Source organism: Macaca thibetana, chromosome 10 (genome assembly GCF_024542745.1).
Source record: "Macaca thibetana thibetana isolate TM-01 chromosome 10, ASM2454274v1, whole genome shotgun sequence".
In the NCBI taxonomy this organism is placed as follows: domain Eukaryota; kingdom Metazoa; phylum Chordata; class Mammalia; order Primates; family Cercopithecidae; genus Macaca; species Macaca thibetana.
In genome coordinates this window covers 597,827-618,053 of record NC_065587.1, presented here as the reverse complement: position 1 = coordinate 618,053, position 20,227 = coordinate 597,827, and the positions used below count along the sequence as shown (strand labels likewise).

At 62.8% G+C, this 20,227-nt stretch overlaps 1 protein-coding gene across 7 annotated transcripts; it reads left to right on the top strand.

Moving 5' to 3' along the window:
* Positions 1 to 4,880: 4,880 nt before the first annotated feature.
* On the top strand, positions 4,881 to 19,236 carry TRABD (TraB domain containing). Of its 7 annotated transcripts, none has more exons than XM_050745833.1 (11): positions 4,887 to 4,980; positions 8,180 to 8,978; positions 12,107 to 12,173; positions 12,568 to 12,646; positions 13,388 to 13,554; positions 13,921 to 14,061; positions 16,889 to 16,999; positions 17,097 to 17,236; positions 17,468 to 17,640; positions 17,720 to 17,831; positions 17,990 to 19,236. In XM_050745833.1, the coding sequence occupies exons 2-11, from the start codon at positions 8,872 to 8,874 to the stop codon at positions 18,162 to 18,164; spliced, it is 1,272 nt and encodes a 423-aa protein (XP_050601790.1). In that variant the 5' UTR covers positions 4,887 to 4,980; positions 8,180 to 8,871; the 3' UTR covers positions 18,165 to 19,236. The 7 variants fall into 7 exon arrangements, with proteins under 7 accessions (XP_050601792.1, XP_050601793.1, XP_050601790.1 ...); XM_050745834.1 differs by having other exon boundaries at positions 4,911 to 4,955; XM_050745835.1 differs by lacking the exon at positions 8,180 to 8,978 and having other exon boundaries at positions 4,881 to 4,955.
* The last annotated feature ends 991 nt before the right edge of the window (positions 19,237 to 20,227 follow it).

Here is a 20,227-nt window from a genome sequence, read left to right as displayed (position 1 = left end):
TCCTGGAGCAGCCCTGAGTGGGCAGGGCAGGGCTCCCCGGGTTCCCAGGAGTCAGGAGGAAGGGTCTCTCCAGGGTGTGGCCCCCACGGCCAGGGCCTAGTGTGAGACACACGGGGACACAAGCTGGAGGGTGTATCTCGCCCTCCACATTAAAACGGAGGTTTTTATACTCTTCTGGGCTGGCAAGGCCTCTTGCCATTAAAAGAGCTGGGCCAGGCGCCAGGGTATACGCCTGTCATGGGAGGCTGAGGTGGGAGGATCACTTGAGGACAGGATTCGAGGCTTCAGTGAGCCATGATTGCGCGACTGCACTCCAGCCTGGGCGACTCCACGAGACCCTGTCTCTAAAAAAAAATAAAAAATTTACTCAGATACCCCGTGCCACCCAGGGCCACGCAGGAGGGCACCGGATTGTCACAGACACAGGCAATGGGGGGAAGCGTGGGCAGGGCCTTCACCGTGACTCCACCAAAGGAACGAGTGGGGTGGGGCCACAGGCTCGGGACTCCAGAGTGGACACCCTGGTGGGTGCTGGGCAGGGGCTGCCCCTGGCTGCCGGGTAGGTAGCCCAGGGCGATAAGGGCAGGGGGATAGGGCCTAGTGTGTGAGAGCCCACGGAGGAGGCCTGGAGGGGGTGTGGGCCCTGAACCCAGGAGCTTGCACAGGAAGTTGTTTGCTGACAAATCGGTGGGCCCTAGGAGAGGCAATCTCACCAGGGCCAGCAAGGACCCGGAGGTCAAAGCAACGAAGCAGAAAATAAAAGGCATAGTTTGGCCGGGCGTGGTGGCTCACACTTGTAATCCCAGCACTTTGGGAGGCTGAGGTGGGCAGATCATCAGGTCAGGAGTTTGAGACCAGTCTGGCCAACATAGTAACACCCTGTCTCTACTAAAAATACAAAAATTAGCCGGGCGTGGTGGTGCGTACCTGTAATCTCAGCTACTCAGGAGGCTGAGGCAGAAGAATCGCTGGAACCCAGAAGGTGGAGGTTGCAGTGAGCCAAGATCGTGCCGCTGCACTCCAGCAGCATGGGCGACAGAGCGAGATTCCGTCTCAAAAAAAAAAAACGCAGTTCTTCATGCTCACCTAACTCGGGACACCTCCCCAGCCTGCACACCCATGTGCCCAGCATTCCCACAGATGCCAGCCCAGGCCAGCCTGGTTGTGCAGGGAGGGCTGAGCCCTGGGCCTTGGCAGTATCGCCTTGGTCCTGCACCCACAGACCAGCTCAGTGGCGAGGGTGGACAGGACATGGCAGCTGAGGAGACCTGAGGGATGCTGGCCTCCAGTGGTAGCGTTTGCCATGGGCATCCTTGCTGCTCTGAAGCTGGGGCTGAGGTCCTACCTCCAGGGCCCTCCTCAACCTCACACGTGCACCCATCCTCCCTGCCCCAGAGGCCACCCAGCATCCCACATGGCTCGGCTCAGAGAGGGAGACGTCCAGTAGTCCTTGGGGGCAGCTGGTCTGGGTGGTGCTGAGTCCCTCAGGCCCTGTATCCCAGATCGTGAGAGGGGAGCTGCCCTGCCCAGAAAACGTCTCGGCCGATGTGGGGCTTGAGCTGAGCTGGGGAACAGAGGAGGCCTCAGGTGGAGCCACTGGAGTCTTCAATGGGGCCAGGGCCATGGGCAGCAGCCACGCTGCCCATCCCCCGCCTGTGGGCCTCGGCCTGGCAGGAGGTGTCAAACCAGCTCCTGTCTGGAAAGAGGTTCGTGCCTCAAGTGAGCACCCCGCCCTGGGCTGGAGCCGGCCCTCCTCGCGGCCCATGATGGGGAACTGGTGTCCGTCCTACAGTGAGACGCTGGCTCCCGACTCTCCCAGGCAACACCACCGTCTCATCCCCAGACCTGTTCCTCTGGCTATGTCCTTGCCAGCTGTGCCACATTCCTAGAGGCAGGCGGGCAGAGGCCTGAAAGGGTGGCGCTCACCCTTGGCACTGGGTCAGGGCTGAACCAGCCCCAACCCCCTTCCCCCATGGGGCTCCCTCCCTCCCCTTGCCCCAATGCCTGCTTCTGTGGGATCTGTCACTCTGCTCCGAATGGGACTTGGCCCTTCCTCAAGGTCCACCCCTTGAGGACAAAGCCAGCTGGGGACCAAGACTGTCCCTCCCAGCACAAATGGCTTCACACAGTTTGTTTCTGTTCCTCATGACCCCCACCCTCCCTAGGATGACTCCTCACTGCCCCCAGGGCACCTCAAGAAACACCTCCTCTGGCAGCTCCATGAACAGGGCATCCACACAGCCAGCCCCCCGGGGTCGGGGCCTCAAAAGCTCTGGCACCCCAGGGTGCACGTCCTCCACCTCCACCTGACCCTCTTCCCAAGGCAACCCTACCTGCCCCCTACGGCGAAGGTACGGAGCCTGCCCAGAGAAGAGCAGGCTTGGGAGCAGACCTTTAGAAGACAAGCTCAGCCTGGGATGTGGGTGGTGGTGCAAGGCCAGCGGCTGAGGTCCTGCCTCAGTTTCCCCCACATGCTCCCCAAGGACTCAATCTCCCCCTGTTCTGCTTCTCACCCCCCACAGCCTAGTGCAGCCCTGCAGGAGACCCCAGCCGGATCGGAGGGCAGTTCTGCTTCTCCACTGTCTACTGCCCACCGGAGGCTGGGATCTCGGACACCCTCCCCTCCCCGACTGGCCACCTTGCCCAGGTGAGTCAGAGGGTCGTTCTGCAGCCCAAGGGTCGGCGTTGGTTTGAAATAGTGCCTCCTCCCCCTCCCTGAGCATAGGCAGGCCTGGCAGGTGGATAGTACTGTCCCTCTCGTGGAGAAGGAGGGGCTCCAGGAGGACCTTGCACCCATTCCAGACGGCCAGACGGCCAGGACCGAGAACCCAGGCCTCCAGCTCCCAGGCCAGGGATCTTCCCTCCACACCAACCCAGCGCTGAGAAATGGGTGAGGTAGAGCCGGGGCCACTGCCAACCGCTGCCCTCCTGTGAGGATGTGGCCGAGGTGGTCAGAAAGGCAGAATGACCACAAAGGCAGCGAATAATGAAAATGAATGGAGAGGGTGTGAGCCAGAGGCCCTAGGGCCCAAAGTGAGTGTCCTTCACTGAACCAGGAGGACAGAGGCCTCTGGGGACCAGGAAGCTGTAGGAGGGGGCGGAGCCTCTTGTGTAAGAGAGTTCAGTGGGCAGCCAGCCCAGACTGCTGGAGGGAGCCCAGCCTGCTGTTGTGTGGACAGTCATTTTCACCCACCCGCGGGACCCCGGGAGGACCACCCGCAGACTCAGGACTGGGGACCTGAGGGGACCCCTGCAGGCCACCCGAGCGGGGGTAGCTCCTCAGAACCTGGGGCTGGGGCCGGGGCCTCCCTTCCTGGAGCCTGGAAGGAAGCAGGCTCCCCAGCACGGAGTCCTGGTGGACCGTCTCAGGCAGACCCAGACCGGACCCGGGCGCTGCGTTGGACTCCCGCAATCCCAGGCCTGTTGGGTCAGCCTTCCAGGCTCGCTGCAGGTTCCTGCGCGGGGCAGCCGTCACTGAGGTCCTTACCCTAGCTCCAGAGAGTAGCTGGTCCCAGGGCACTAGTAGAGAGGTGCGCCCTCCTCCCTCTTCTAAAGGGTTCCCCAGCTGGGCCCCACCTGGCCCCTTTCCCCAACTAACTCATCAGTGCCTGGCAGGAAGACACAGCAGCCCTTCCCTGGTGACTGGAGTCCTGGCCCCAGGGCAGGCCCCGCTCCAAGGACCTGATCCCTGGGCTGGGTCAGCGCGGTAGATGTGGGTGCAGAGCTTCGGGGAGCTGGCTGTGGGGGCCGCGCATGCAGCCCGCAGGCAAACCATCGCCACGCCCACGCCTGCACTAAGCCCAGCGCCAGCGCCAGCGCCAGCGCCAGGTCAGCCAAGAAGCCGGGGTCGTGGAGGAGGAAGTCGTGGACCCGGGATGCGCGGTCTGACCATTGCAGGCGAGCGGGGCAGGCGGACGGCGCAGCAGCTGGCTGGCAGCGAGTCGTCTGCATGCGGCGGCGAAGGGCCCGGGACCCTCACTACGCCCAGCCCCCAGTCCGCGCCGTTCCCCGCAGCGCGCAGCAACTTGGCCACCGGGCCCTGGCCGCCCTGGGAGAGGCTGGGTGCAGCAAGGGGGACAGGAGCCCGGGCAGGAGGGGCGCGGCGGGTGGGGCCAGGCAGTCTCTCCCTGCCCTCGGGGCGGAAGGCGCACAGCGAGGGTCTAGCGTCGGGGTGGCCGCGGCCAGCCGGGTCCCGCTGGGGCCCTCGGGACGATCGGAAGTGACCGCGCGCCAGGGTCCATGAGGCCGGGGGTCGGCCTGCCCTAAGACTCCCGCCCGGTCCCGGTTCTACGCCGGGCTGGCTGCGGGGCCCCTGGGGCCCGACCTCCCCGGGGTGCCCCAACCTGCGGCAAGGCTGAGGTCCCGCTGAGGCATGAGTCCCGGGTCAGGGACGGCTCTGGGCTGACTCCCGGAGGATGGACTAGGCCGATCCCCAGAGGGGAGGGGGTCGGGCCGAGGCCCTGTCGGCGCGTTCCCGGATCCCGTGTTCTCGGCTCCTCGTGTCCCACTATCGGCTCTTTCGTGTGGGACTGACGACTCACAAAACAGTTACATTTCAATATCATTCGACTCAAAACCACCCTGTGGACGCCGTGCGAGCATTGTCCCCATTTCACAGCTTGGGAGCTGCGACCAGAGAATGTGAGCGCGCCTCGCAAGGCCGTGGCCGCGGCGGGACTCGAACCCTCCCTCCCTAGTGCGTGCCGGTGCACCTTAGGACCCGGGGGCGCCGGGGCGGGGCGGGGCCTCGCGCGCGGCCCCTTGGGAAGTGTAGTCCGCAGTCGCAGGCCGGGGCCAAGCGGGAAGCGCGTGGGACTACCTTTCCCGGCATGCCGCGCGGCCGCCGGCGCCCTTGGCCCGTCCGCCCCGCCCCGCCCCTCGGCCCCAGCCCGCCCCGTCCGTTGAGGTCCCGCGCCGCATGGAGGCCGGCTGAGGAGCGCCGCTGCCTCGCCTTGGTACGCCGCGCGGCGCGGACAGCGCGTGCGTGAGGACGGGGCCCGGCACCGGGCGGGGGGGGGCCCGGGTCAGGGCCGTGGGGTGACTGTGGGGGGCGGGAGGAGCCAGCCCGAGTCGGGGGGTAGGGGCCGGGGGGGTCAGGCCCGGGTCAGGTTTTGGGGCCGGGGTAGCAGGTCGTGGGGGTCAGGCCCGGGTCACGTTCAGGTTTTGGGGCCGGGGGAGCAGGTCGTGGGGGTCAGGCCCGGGTCAGGTTCAGGGTTTGGGGCCGGTGGAGCAGGGTCGTGGGGGGCCGGACCCGGGTCAGGTTTGGGGGCCAGGGTAGCAGGTCGTGGGGGCCAGGCCGGGGTCAGGTTTCGGAGCCGGGGGAGCAGGTCGTGGGGGTCAGGCCCGGGTCAGGTTTGGGGTGGGAGCAGGCCCCGAGCGTTCCCCGCCACAGCTGCCTGGAGCGACGCTGCCCAGGAGCGGAGCCCCCAGGGCTGGGGCCGGGAGGGTCAGCTGCGGCCTCGCGGGAGGGCGCGGGTCGGACCTCTAGTCCCGGGGTCCTCGCGGGTCGGGAGGGCCCCAACCATCCCCGCCTCCCGCCTGCGGTGGAGCCGGCCGAGGTGAGAGTGGAGGAAGGCGGCCCAGGCCTGCGGGTCTCTGGGGGTGCTGGAGGAGGCCAAGCGTGAGGTCCCGGAACCCCGTTGTCCCTCCGGCCACGCTGAAACCTGGGGCTTCGCTCCTCTGTAGGTGCCTTTGCCCTTCAAGTGGAGCAGAGCGGGGTTCCCATATGGGCGAAGTGGACGCCAGATCGTCCCCCGCTGTGCTCAGCCCAAACTTAAAAGGTCTTTGTAACTGAGCTACCGTGAAGCTGCCGTGTGTCTTTTTCAAAACTCTTACAAGAAAAATGGAGTGGGAGCTGTCTGGGCACTGGCGTCCCAGAAACAACCAGGAACTTGCGAGGGTGCTGAGGTCCCTGCGGGACTCCCGCAGCCTCGGTAGCCTCCAGATGGACGCCTCCTAGCTTTTAGGTCCCTAAAGAGGCTGTGCAGGCCGCCAGGCTCACTGCCCTGTGTGTCTCTGCTCCCCGCTTGCTGCCGCCGCCCCTGCAGTGTGACTGCTGGGGCCGCTGGACAGCCTCGCCGGAGGCCGTGATGCTGTGGGGTCCGAGGAGGGGGCCTGGCAGGGTGGGTGGGTGGCAGGAGCCTGTGGGGCCCCCTGCATGGTGGTCAGTGTGGGGGCTGTGCGTTGGCTGTGACCAGGTCCCGGAGGTTGGGGGCTGCCAGGTGTGCTGGCGAGGAGGCCTCGGGTTCTGGCTCAGGTGCGTTTCCCGTCTCCCAGCTCTGCCACACCTGCGTGAAGCGGTCCCACCAGACCCGGGAGAGGTTTCCTGTGGCCAAAGGCGTCAGCCTCAGAAATGGGAAGCAGGGGAGGTCAGAGCTCTGGGCCACACCCTGGTCCCTCCAAGGTTGTCATTTCTGCAACCCCCAGGTCTGACCAGTTTGGAACCTGGGCTTTCTGAGCCGGTCTAGTGGGTTGGTTGAGAGATGGGTTTTTTCTGGGAACTGCATTTGGTGCTAGCTAGCTTTTGGTCTGCACTAGGAAGCTGGGCTGGAGTCTGGGAGGCAGTTTCTAGTAGGGTGAAGGGGATAGGATGGGTGTCTTAGCTCTGGCTGCTGTAACAAAACATCACAGACCAGGAAACTTTAAAAAAACAATAGGCTGGGCTGGGTGTGTTGGTGTACGCCTGTAATCTCAGCACTTTGGGAGGCCGAGGCTGGCAGATCACAAGGTCAGGAGATCGAGACCATCCTGGCTAACATGGTGAAACCCCGTCTCTGCTAAAAAATACAAAAAATTAGTCGGCATGGTGGCAAGCGCCTGTAGTCCCAGCTACTCAGGAGGCTGAGGCAGGAGAATGGTATGAACTCAGGAGGCGGAGCTTGCAGTGAGCCGAGATCGTACCCACTCCAGCCTGGGCAACAGAGCGAGACTCCATCTCAAAAGAAAAACAAAAAAAAACAGGCTGGGTGTGGTGGCTCACACCTGTAATCCCAGCACTTTGGGAGGCTGAGGCGGGTGGATCGCCTGAGGTCAGGAGTTCAAGACCAGCCTGGCCAATATGGCAAAACCCCATCTCTACTAAAAATACAAAAATTAGCCAGACGTGGTGGTAGGTGCCTGTAATCCCAGCTACTTGGGTGGCTGAGGCAGGAGAATCACTCGAACCCGGGAGGCAGAGGTTGAGATCACGCCACTGCACTCCAGCCTGGGCAACAGAGTGTGACTCTGTCTCAAAAACAAAAACAAAAATGAGGTCTCGGCCTGGCGCGGTGGCTCATGCCTGTAATCCCAGCACTTTGGGAGGCCGCGGCAGGTGGATCAGGAGGTCAGGAGTTCAATACTGGCCTGGCCAAAATGGTGAAACCCTATCTCTACTAAAAATACAAAAATTAGCTGGGTGTGGTGGCGCGCGCCTGTAATCCCAGCTACTCAGGAGGCTGAGGCAGGAGAATCGCTTGGACCCCGGGGTGGGGGAGATTGCAGTGAGCTGAGATCATGCTGTGGCACTCCAGCCTGGGCGACAGAGTGACACTCTGTCTCAAACAAAAAAAAAGAAAATGAGATCTCGCTAAGTTGCCCAAGCTGGTCTTAAACTCCAGACCTCAGACAATTCTCCTACCTCAGCCTCTCCTGAGTAGCTGGGGCTGTGGGCGAGTGGTCTTCTCCCACCGTGCCTCACTGGTGCTGGGAAAAAACTTAACAGAAATTAATCTTCTCAGAGTTCTAGGGGCTGGACGTCCCAGGTCAAAGGTCACTGGTTGCCATCCAGCCTCCTGGCTTGTAGACGGGCCCTCTTGCGGCGTTCTCACCTCGGGGAGCGAGAGCTCTGTGGTGTCTTTTCCAGGAGTACTAACCCCGTCACCGGGGCTTTGCACTTATGACCTCATCTGAACCTGATCACCTCCCGGAGGCACCACCTTCTAATACCTTCATAGTGGGGGTTAGGGCTCTAACCTGTGGGTTTTTGGGGACACAGTTCAGTCTGTAGCAGTGGGGCCTGAGCAGGCAGGTGGGATGTGCCGTCTGAGGCATCTGTGGAGCCTGACGCTGCAGGACATTGGATGCAAACAGCCTGGGACTGGATGTCACATCCTGGGACAGACACCCTGTGGGACATTGGATGCAAACAGCCTTCTCTGATGCCAAAGGACTATAGATGCTGCTCTGATTTTGTGTCTAGGGCTTTTCTCGCGCACAACAGATGTCCTCCTGGGCTGCTGGGAACTCTCAGAGGCTTCGTCTGCACAGAGGATCATGGTTTCCAAAGCCAGATATCGCTTTTCACGGATGAGGAACAGCCCTTGGAGAACAAGTGTCTTCAGAGGCAGTGTCTAGGGTCTCCTGAAATCAGGCTGCTGAGTCTTTTCTTGCCCTGTGGGTCTCCACCCTGTTCTTTGCCTTTGGGACAGATCATGCTGTGGCAGAGAAGCTCAGAGGCTGAGGCCGACTGCTAAAGCAGCGTCTGCATGTGGCTTGTGCTTGCAGCCAAGAGAGGGCCACCTGTGTGGGACAGGTGGGATGCTGACCCTGGAGGCAAGTTCCCGCCTTAACCGGAGGCTCGTTTGAAGCATCCTGCCCAGGGCAGCGCTGGGGTCTGAGATCCGAGGACCCTGTCTGCCGGCTACCCGTGCTCAGGAGGCATCTCCCACAAATCGTGTTCAGCACCCACCCCAGTCCTGGTCGGTGGACATCTGTGCGGGGCAGGGAAAGTGAAGCACAGCTGGTCTGATAGAAGCGTCTGGCTTCCTTCCAGGCTGCACTGCCTCCCAGCGGGTTGGCCTCACGGGTAACAAGGCCAGAAGCCGCTGTGAGGCTCCCTGGGGCAGTGTCAGCACTGGGGATTTGGGAAGGAGAGTGGCCGGACCCCAGGTGATGCTCTGCTGGGACCCAGAGGGGGCTGCAGTGTGCGCTGGCCGGACCCCAGGTGATGCTCTGCTGAGACCCAGAGGGGGCTCCCGTGTGCGCTGGCCGGACCCCAGGTGATGGCTCTGCTGGGACCCAGAGGTTGTAGGGGTGGGATCCAGGTGGGTGGTTCTTCAGACATTGCCTCTGAAGACACTTCAGAGTCCAGGCCCAGCATCTGTGGCTTTCGGGCCAGGGCCCTTTGCTTACCACCAGGCAGCTGGGAGAGGCTTTGGGCCCAGCTGTAAATGTCTGAGAGCACGGCTGCCTGGAGCAGGCTAGAGGGAGGAGGGCTGGTGACCTGAAATCACACCCTAGAGCTTCCAGGGGCCTCAGCGAGGAGGGAAAGAGAGTGCTGGGACTGTGAGGGGGACTGCCAGATATGTCCCCCAGAATCACGGGCTTTAGGTGCTGGAGGGGCCTCAGTGACCTTCCGCCTGGCCCCCTGCGGGCAGCACGCCTCTGCTGAGAGGCTTCAGGGGCCAGGGCTGGGGGCTGGCACTGCCTCTGGTGGCACTGACATCGTCCTGCTCAAGGCTTGGCTGCCGGCCAGGAAGGCTTCTCTGCCCGCCCCGACAGGAGACCTGTGCACGCCCACCCCGTGGCACGACTGGGGTCAGGACCAGCGCCTGCTGCTGCAACTGAGATCCTGCCCTGTCCATGGCCACAGGCGCACCCGGGACCGGCCTCAGAGGCGGGTCTGGCCAGGCTGGGTGGAGGGCGGGGGCTGACCGCAGACCTGGGGCTGCCACACCCATGGGGGAAGGGCTGTGGCAACGTGGGCGCCTCCCGTTGGCTGGGCCGAGGCAGCCTCCCACTGGCTGCACAAGAGTTTCTTTAAGGAGTTTCCCCCGTGCGTGCGTGCTGGCAGCCTTGCGCTGCTCTCAGAGTCCCGACTTCCGTGTGTGAGTTTCCCCCGCGCTCCTAAGAAACTGCCTCCCAGACTCCAGCCTAGTGCTCCCCCGTGCTCGTAAGAGTCCCAACTTCCATGTGCAGCTGGACCCAGGGAGGTGGCCATCCCCCGGACCGGGTGCTTGTCTGGGCCAGCTGGCCTGGCAGCTGCTCACAACAGCTTCCAGCCGGTTTTGTATCTTTCATCTGCAAAAGGGGAAGGAGGCGGCCCAAGCTGCCGAGGCCTTTGCTCCGACCAGTGCCAGCAGCACTTCCTGGATATGCCAACCATTAAGACGCCCAGGCCAGGGTTGGGTCCAGACTCAAACCCAGGTGGAAAGGAGTGGGACCCCCTGCCAAGGCCGCACGGCCCTAGAGGGGAGCCTGTGGGGTGGGCTCCCCTTGCCCTCTGCAGAGGCTCAAGGCCCCCGGGGGCATGAGGACTGGGTTCCCAGGCCAGCCTGGTGTTTATCAGCTGTCTCTTTAGTCTCAGCTGACCTCCCCTGACCACGGCCCCATTGCACCACCTGCCCCAAACCAGGCCAGTTCCTCTTCCAGAAGTCCTGGCTGTCCTCAGGGTGGGCTGCCCTCTTCTTGGTCAGCTTCAGATGGGGCCTCTGGTTGCACTGAGGCCCCTTCCCCTGCTCAGAACTGTCCCTGCCACCCCCCCTGACTGCCCTCCTAGACACTACACGGAGAGCTCCTTCCTGTTCACAGGTGAGGACACCTGAGCTTGGAGGCATCTTAACTCGGACATGCGTGGCCGGGACCCAGCTGGGTCCGTGAGTCCTGGCTGGGGCCGGGGTCTGTGCTTGCGGCTGTGTGCCAACAGGGTTTGCAGAGGAAAGGAACCTCACGTAGCATCTTATTACTCATTGTTCCTTTTTCTTATGAGTTCTGAGAAGTGGGCAGCAGTAGTGATACGAGAATGACCCCAGATGCACACAGGCATCAGAGCAGAACCTGGCAGTGGCCCCTTCTGAAGCACATACAAGCCCGTTGTGTCCTCCGCAGATGCTCGTCTCTGACTGACGCAGACACTTCAAGACAAAACCACAATGCCTTGCAAGACTAGACAGTTCAGAATAGCTCCCAACGGCTCTTTTTTTTTTTACTTTTTTTTTTTTCTCTTGAGACAGAGTCTCCCTTTGTCACCCAGGCCGGAATGTAGTGACATGATCTCAGCTCACTGCAACCTCTGCCTCCCAGGTTCAGAGCGATTCTCCTGCATCAGCCTCCCCAGTAGCTGGGATTACAGGCATGCACCACCACACCTGGTTAATTTGTGTATTTTTAGTAGAGACTTGGTTTCACCAGGATGGTCTGTGTTGGCCAGGCTGGTCTCGAACTCCTGAGCTCAGGCAATCCGCCCACCTTGGCCTCCCAAAGTGCTAGGATTACAGGTGTGAGCCACCCTGCCTGGCCTGTTTTGGATATTTTAATGATTCTGCCTGGCGACACATCCATCTGCCAGGACATGCATGAGCCATTGACTGTCAGTCGCTCCTGGCGTTCCGTGGCCGGTCTCAGGACAACCTGCTGGTCCCTGCCCCCACCTCAAGGGGCGCCATGGGTCTTGGCCGGCATGTGCCTCTGGTGCTACAGGCGCCTGGCTGTTTTCTTTCTCTTCCTTAGGCTCCTGGGCCCCCAGCCTGAGCTCCTGGTTTCTCTCTGAGGGTCTGTGGGGAGCTGTGACACGTCGGGGCAGCCCCCTCGCATGGCTGCCCCAGCCTGTCCGAGTTTCTGCCATGGTTCCTTCCACACCATGTTTGTCTCTTAATCTGGGAGAGAAGGTCTTGGCTCCAAACACGTTGAACTGTGTGCTTTGTGGATTCCTCTGTCTGTACTGACTCTGATGACGTTGCCTGGGCTGTAGTTACCGAAAGGGGAAGTGGCTTTTGTACAAAGGCCCTGGGGTCTTTGCCACGTGTCAGAAGCTGTGTTCTGTGTCCTGAGATCAGGCACGGACCCCAGGGCCGCCTTCCTGTGTCTGCCCGCCATGCCGCGGTGAAGGTTGGGCAGCTCTGGCCCTGTTCTGAATGAGGCCTGAGCACCAGCAGCCCGCCCTAGCCCGTCTGCATTTTGCTTATGGTGGGTCCCCGGGGACCTGCTGGCTGTTCCCCACCCGGGCCTGACCTGAATGCACCCTGGACCTCAGTAGCCTTTGATGGGCAGGAGGCGTTTGGGGATATGGGGAAAGGAGCCCCCAGTCCCGCCCAACAGATGGTTCTAGACTGACAGAGCACTACGCAGTGAGTCCTGAGCCAGGCCTGGGGCTCCAGGTGGAAACTCCGCCTCTCATGCCTCTCCTCAGGCTCCCGACCTGTGCAAGAAGCCGCCGCCCAGCCATGGACGGGGAGGAGCAGCAGCCACCGAATGAGGTGAGGTAGAGGCTGGGCTGGATGCACAGAGGCAGGGGTGGGGGACCTCCCCACTGTGTGGGTTCTCGGGGTCGGTCCCTGGCTGCTGTTCTGCAAAGGTGATCTTCACAGGGCTCTCCAGGGTCAGGCAGGAGGCACCTCCGAGGGAGAGGGGCCCTGGGCTGAGGCGGCTGGTGGCCCTGTCTGCCTAGCTTGATGGCAGCCATGCCAGTGACAGCCAAGCAGCAAGGGGCCTAGGCTCCATGGAGCGGCCACGGACCCTGCTTTTCAGGGTGTGTGGTCCACGGAGCGGCCACAGGGCCCTTTCCAGGGTACGTGGTCCGTGGAATTGCCACGGAGCCCTGGCTTTCTGGGGTGCATGGACCCTGACTTGAACTCTCCCTTCCGCCTGCAGGCCAACGTGGAACCTGTTGTGTCGTCGGAGGCTTCAGAGCCGGTGCCCAGGGTGCTTTCTGGGGACCCCCAGAACCTGTGTATGTCTCCTTCAGGGCCCTGGCACGTTCCCCCATGTTGGGCTGTTGAGTCAAGGAGGAGGGGGAGGCAGCCAACCGCTGCTAGGGGCTTGGAGGTTGTGGTGAGCAGGGTCCTGGCCTAGACCTGGGGTAAGTGCTGCTGGGCCTGGTGCTCCAGAGGGCAGACCTGCCCCCCAACAGCAGCTGCTCCTGGGCCCTGCCTGACAGTGGAGCCTCTTGGAGGGGCTGCCAACAGCACAGGCCGGCCCCTGGAGGGGCTCTTGAGCACAAGTAGTGTGAGCGGCATGGGAGTCCCTCCTTGCTGTGGCCTCAGCCTGTCCCTCCTGAGTGGGGTGGGGGGCCTGCTTTGCCTCAGAGCCCCTCTCCTAGCTAAGCCCCCTGCAGCACCCGCCCCCCACTGTCCCCCACACCAGGCGTCATCCACAGCAGCCCCCAGGGTCGCCCTCACGGGGTGTATGGGGCACAGGACTCCTGAGGCCCTGGCTTCTCGACGGCATCCAGCTCACAGAGTTGGTAGCTGGTGTCTCCATCACCGGGCAGGCCAAGCATGTGGCGTGTGATGCTCGCCAGGGGGCGTGTGCTCTGCACCTGTTTGATTCTCAGAACCCAGGAGGGTTCCGGAGCCCAGGCTGCCAGCGGGCCTGGTGGTGTCCCTGGGTGGGCCCGGCGGTGTCCCTGGGGTGGGCCCGGCGGTGTCCCTAGGTGGGCCCGGTCCCACAACGGCCTGTGCTGCTATTGCAGCTGACGTGGACGCCTTCAATCTGCTCCTGGAGATGAAGCTAAAGCGGCGGCGTCAGCAGCCCAACCTGCCGCGCACTGTGACCCAGCTGGTGGCTGAAGATGGGAGCAGGGTGTACGTGGTGGGGACAGCCCACTTCAGCGACGACAGCAAGAGGGACGTCGTGAAGGTGAGTGCCACCGCCCGCCACAGCCCGGACGCGGGTTGGTGTAAGCTCCTGTGTCCTGCACTCAAAGGGACCTCGTGGCAGGGCCCGTGTGCCCGTGTGTGTGCACCGCAGGCCATCTGCTTCAACACTCTGTGGTCCCTGGGAGTGGCGCGGTGGGCTTGCTGCCTGGGAGCCATAACAGCCTCGTGCGTCTTCCCACTTGACAAGTGAACAAGCTTCACAGCTTCCTCTCTTGTTGCTTGAAGAATCGAGCTGTCACTGCAGCAGCAGGCTGCCCCTGGGATGGGGCCCCTGGTGCTGGTGTCAGCTGTGCTGAGGGGCAGGGAGCTGGCCATGTTCACAAGGCGTGGCCTGCGGCTGTTGCAGACCATCCGGGAGGTGCAGCCTGACGTGGTGGTCGTGGAGCTCTGCCAGTACCGTGTGTCCATGCTGAAGATGGATGAGAGCACGCTGCTGCGGGAGGCGCAGGAGCTCAGCCTGGAGAAGCTGCAGCAGGCCGTGAGGCAGGTGCGCAGCCGCGGGTCGGGGTCGGGGTCGGGGTCAAAGCCACCTGTGCGCCTGTTGCCCAGGTTCCTCCCATGGCCCATGGCCCCAGTCAGTGTGGCTGTGCCTGGCCCGCCCTGGGGATCACCGGGTTGGGGACCTCCCCTGGGGCAGGAGAAAGGTAAGAGGCTCCATTACCCGGTTTCAGGCAAGGGAGGGGGAAACGGGTGGCTCTCCAAGCTGAGGCTGGGGCTGGTCGCCCGAGGACTGGGCTGCTGAGCCTTCGCTGGGGACGGGTCAGGTCTCACTGCAAGGCTGGCCCCCCAGGTACCGCACCCAGGCCCCAAAGTGGGTGGGGCTCAGGGCTCCTCCTGTCCCCACTTCTCCAGCCTTGCAGTGACTGCTGAGGCAGGACTTTCTCATTGCTCTTTGTGTTTTCGTTTTTGTTTGTTTGTTTTGTTTTTTTTTAAAGACAGAGTCTTGCTCTGTTGTCTAGGCTGGAATGCAGTGGTGCAATCTCAGCTCACTGCAACCTTCGCCTCCTGGGTTCTAGCGATTCTCCTGCCTCGGCTTCCTGGGTAGCTGGGATTACAGGTGCCCGCCACCACACCCGGCTAATTTTTTGTATTTTTAGTAGAGATGGGATTTTGCCATTTTGCCCAGGCTCATCTCAAACTCCTGAGCTCAGGCAATCCACCCACCTCGGCCCCCAGAGTGTTGGGATTACAGGCATGAGCCACCATGCCCGGCTGATCTTTGTGTTTTCAAAGGGATACCTGACCCCAGCCCTAGTCAGTTTGCCTTCCCCCTGTTCAAAGGAAACAATTGTAATGAGATCTTGTAGAAACGTCCCTAAACATTTGGCACCTGCCTTTCATTTTTTAATTTCTCCAGGTGAGGGAAGTCACCACGGACTTCTGTGGGCCATCTTGTAAAGGGCAGTCCCCAGTCCAGCCAGGGCCCAGTGCCAGATAGCTTCCCCACCAGAGCCTGGGGCCCAGTGATCTCGAAGGGGCATAGAATTCGGCAGTGCTGTGGTGCTCAGTGCTGCGGCATCACAGAGGGAAGGGGGTGTGGGGCGGGGTCTGGGAGACACCAGGTGTCCGATTCACCTGTCCCCTCCCGGGGGAGGCTCGCTGTACCCTGGTGTCTGGGTTTCTACCAGGGTTGGTCACAGGCATAGCTGAGCTCAGGCCCCAGCCCCTCCAGAGGTGGAGCTGGTCCCAGCAGACCAAGGCCCCATGCACATCTTATCCTAAGTTAGCCCGGGCTCTCCAGGGTGGCCTGGGCCCAGGAGAAACACGGGCCCTCCATCAGATGGGACATTCCCAGGGCTCAGGCCCAGACCTTCCCTGGGCGTGTGCAGGGTGTGAGCAATTGCCCGGCGCTGCGTGGCCCCCGGGGCTTTGCTGCCCTTCTGTGGGCAGCATCTCCACGCGTGGACACCCCTGTGGCCCCAGCTGGCCGGCGAGACCCGGGGCAGTAGGTCTCAGGCTGTGGTTGCTGAAGATGTGGGTGGCCTGGCGTCTGCACCAGCGGCAGTGCTGTGCTGGCCTCAGCAGGCAGGTGAGTGGCGAGGCCCCGTCTCCGGCCTGCCTGCCCAGCGCCCAGTGTCCGTGCCAGCTCAAGGCGGCCCCTGTGCAGCACAAGACCACCTCGTGAAGATCTTTTTTCTTTTTTATTTCTTTTTTTTTTTTTTTTTTTTTTGAGACAGAGTCTCGCTCTGTCGCCCAGGCTGGAGTGCAGTGGCGCGATCTCGGCTCACTGCAAGCTCCGCCTCCCGGGTTCACGCCATTCTCCTGCCTCAGCCTCCTGAGTAGCTGGGACTACAGGCGCCCGCCATCGCGCCCGGCTAATTTTTTGTATTTTTAGTAGAAACGGGGTTTCACCGTGGTCTCGATCTCCTGACCTTGTGATCCGCCCGCCTCGGCCTCCCAAAGTGCTGGGATTACAGGCGTGAGCCACCGCGCCCGGCTTTTTTTTTTTTTTTTTTTTTGGGACGGAGCAGTCTCGCTCTGTCGCCCAGGCTGGAGTGCAGTGGTGTGATCTCGGCTCACTGCAACCTCTGCCTCTGGGGTTCAAGTGATTCTGCCATAGCCTCCTGGGTAGCTGGGATTACAGGTGCCCACCACCACACCCGGCTAATTTTTATATATATATATATATATATATTTTTTTTTTTTTTTTTTTTGAGACGGAGTCTCGCTGTGTGGCCCAGGCTAGAGTGCAGTGGCCCAATCTCGGCTCACTGCAAGCTCCACCTCCTGGGTTCGCCATTCTCCCACCTCAGCCTCCGAGTAGCTGAGACTACAGGCGCCCGCCACCACGCCCGGCTAGTTTTTTGTATTTTTAGTAGAGACGGGGTTTCACCATGTTAGCCAGGATGGTCTCGATCTCCTGACCTCGTGATCCACCCGCCTCGGCCTCCCAAAGTGCTGGGATTACAGGCTTGAGCCACCGCGCCCGGCCAATTTTTATATTTTTAGTAGAGATGGGGTTTCGCCATGTTGGCCAGGCTGGTCTGAGAGAATTCCTGACCTCAAGTGATCCGCCCGCCTCGGCCTCCAAAAGTGCTGGCATTACAGGCGTGAGCCACCGCACCCAGCCTGTGAAGGCCTTTTCTGAAGGGAGCTACCTTTGAGAAGTGACTGTTGAGCCAGCACTCCCTGCTCTGGTCCCACCCTCTGTATGCTAGGGTGGTCCTGCACCTGTCGGGGAGGGGGCCGAGGACACAGCACGGGGCTGGGGCGGAGCTCTGTGCTGGTGCTGCCTGCCATCCCAGTTCTGCCGCTCCCCCAGCGCACCCCGCAGCCCCACCCCTCCCGCTGACGCCTGCTCCCTCTCTCTGCAGAACGGGCTCATGTCGGGGCTGATGCAGATGCTGCTGCTGAAGGTGTCTGCGCACATCACCGAGCAGCTGGGCATGGCCCCGGGCGGCGAGTTCAGGGAGGCCTTCAAGGAGGTGGGCACAGGGCGAGGTAGGGGGTGACCACAGGGATGTGGCTCACAGGGGTGGTCTGGGGCTCCCACTGCTCCCCAACGCCCAGCCTCTGCTCCAGGCCAGCAAGGTGCCTTTCTGCAAGTTCCACCTGGGTGACCGGCCCATCCCTGTCACCTTCAAGAGGGCCATCGCTGCGCTCTCCTTCTGGCAGAAGGTCAGGCTGGCTTGGGGCCTGTGCTTCCTGTCAGACCCCATCAGGTAGGGCTGCCCCCAGGACCCCGGCTGGCCTGCAGGGTGGTCTGCGGGAGGCTCCAGGCCTTCCTGTGCAGGTCCAAGCGCAGCCAGTCCTCACTCGAGGCCTTCCCTGCCCTTTCCGTCTACCACAAATCCCAAACAAACGTGCTGTGGTCCCTGCCTGGTGTCCACGGTGCCAGCCCTCCCCCAGCACGCTGCCCCATCCCTGCGGGGCTGCAGCCACCCTCTCCACAGCAAGGACGACGTGGAACGCTGCAAGCAGAAGGACCTGCTGGAGCAGATGATGGCTGAGATGATCGGCGAGTTCCCGGACCTGCACCGCACCATTGTCTCGGAGCGCGACGTCTACCTGACCTACATGCTGCGCCAGGCCGCCCGGCGCCTTGAGTTGCCTCGGGCCTCTGACGGTGACGGCTGTCCCTGGGCACGGGGCCGCCCGTGAGGCTGAGGCCCGAGCGGGTACTGACCCCTTGTCCTTCCCCACAGCCGAGCCCAGGAAGTGTGTCCCCTCTGTGGTGGTGGGCGTCGTGGGCATGGGCCACGTGCCTGGCATTGAGAAGAACTGGAGCACCGACCTCAACATCCAGGAGATCATGACGTGAGTGCCCACCCCACCCCGCGAGCCCCGCCCCGCAAGCCCCCAGGTGGAGGCTGAGCCCCCGGGAGGCCAACCGCACGTGGCGGTGACCCAGACGTGGGGGCTGGGGTGTGGGGAGCCCACCCCCAGCCAGGCCCAGCACCCCCTCCCTCCCGCAGCGTGCCCCCGCCATCCGTCTCCGGCAGAGTGTCTCGGTTGGCCGTGAAGGCCGCCTTCTTCGGTCTGCTGGGCTACAGCCTGTACTGGATGGGCCGCCGCACTGCGAGCCTGGTCCTGTCGCTGCCCGCCGCGCAGTACTGCCTGCAGAGGGTGACCGAGGCCCGGCACAAGTAGGAGACTGCTCCCCGCCCGCTCGGGCCCCTGAGGAGCCAGTGCCCCTGCGGCACTTCCTGGGTGCCAGGCGCATCCTAGCCCGCCGGAGGCCCCTGCCACCCCCCATGGGGGTCTGGGCCCGGCCTCGCCTGCCCTCCTGGTCCAGTCACCCCTCCCCCAGCCCACCCAAATAAAGGATTATTTAACTGTCTGAGCTCAGGCCTCCCGGCAGCCCCTCCCCTCCCATACTGCAGGGGCCGTTCACCGGCCTCTGGACAAGACGCCCAGCTTCGAGGAGGCAGGGGCTTGGAGGAGCCGAGGTGTGCGCTGCCCTCTGAGCCCTGGCGGCGGGCGGGGGACAATGGCCACTGTCCCTACCTCACTGTGCCTTCCTGTGCTCCAGTCATGGGAGCTTCGGCCCAGGGGCGGCTCCTGGGGACTCCAGGGCAGGCGAGACTGGGACAAAGGCCCGGCCCTTGAGCTCCAGCCAACCCTGCCATGCCCCCGGCATCCTGGCCCCGGCCACCTCCCCGGCGCCATCTGCCTGCAGGGATTCTGTGTTTTTGGCTTTTTTAATGTCTCAAAATCTTTTACTCAGGTAATTTTAATTTCAAAGAGAAAAACTGAAGTAAATGTCAAAAAACACCAGCCTTAAATCCAGGGGGACAGAATTCGTGTTCTGGGGTCTGTCCCTAGTGGGCTTGTGTGCAGCCAAACATCAGCTCTGGCTCCAGGCGCAGCCTCACCTGGAAGCCTGTGTCCTGAGCCCCCGGAGTGAGGGGGTGCCCAGGGTGTCTAGCCCTCTGTGGGCAGAGAATGTGTGCACCTATGTGGAAGGCCAAGGACATGGGCTATGGCCGGGCCTGCCCCGCTCAGGCCCCCTGCCCGGCGGCCGTCTGTGTGCGGGGCCTCCCTCCTGGCTGTCCAGGACACGGCCTGTGCAGCCCCAGCCTGGACCCAGGTCACCTCTGGTTGTGTCTGTCCCGACTCAGTGTTGAGTCACTTCAGGTGTGCATCAGGAGCTGGCCGTGTCCTTCCTGCCACACTCGGGGATTCATTCCTTAGAAACTGAAATAAATTCTAATTTTGGAAATCCTGTTTTGTGACGTGTGGAAATGGGGTTCAGGTAATGAAGGATCCCGGCCTCTTCCCCCATGCTCCAGGGCAGCGTGTGCTGGGGGCCCTGCAGGGGCCCTGGGGGAGCTTGCCTGGTTTCCCGCGGAAGAGACAGGGTCACTGTCCCTCCATGCTGACCTGTGGGACCCTTCTCACCCACCCGGCGGGACGCAGGTGGCCTGCTGACACTCAAGACCTCCATACCCAGTCCCACCAGATTCCAGAGTGTGGACAGACTGAGCCAGACCGGGGCCGGGGGTCGAGGAGACAGATCGGGAGGGCCCAGGGCCTGGGGAACAGGGAACAGGGGTGCCAGAGCGGCCAGGCGGGGGCTGCTGAGGAGGGAACGGTTGCTGTGGGCTGCAGGGGAGGGTCGGGCACGGGCACCTCACCACGTTGTCCCTCATCCGGTCACCTGCCCAACCCACGCGGAGTGTCCTGAGGGCTTCACCCGCAGAGGGGGCAGAGCTGAGGTCACACAGGTCTCGCAAGCCCACGCTGTGGCCCCAGGAGAAGGTTCTGGATGTGGCTCCGGTAAGTGAAAGGTGGACTCACGGCGCTGCGGGAATAAAGGGAAACCACAGGCAGGAGGGAGGCGCGTCCAGGATCCGCGGCCACCGGCCTCTCGGACTGTCCTCTGGGGCCGGGTCCGGAGGAGACGGAAAGCGGGGGCACCACAGGCTCGTCTGAACCCGCGCGTTCATTGGGCCACACCGACCCCAAACCCCTCCCCCGGGGGTCGGGTCCTTCAAGCCAGCCGAAGACCCCGGTGCCCGCCCAGGCCTCCGGGAGCGTCTGCGCCTGCGGCCTCGCGGGGCCTCTCCGAGCCCGGGCGCTGTTCCACGGGCCGGGCACGGGTCCAAGGCCCTTTCGTTCCTACACGGCAGGCGAGGGGCCCGAGAGGCCGGAGGCCAGGGGACACCCTGAGAGGCGGCGCGAGGCTCCGGCGGCCCTGAGCTGCGGCGGGG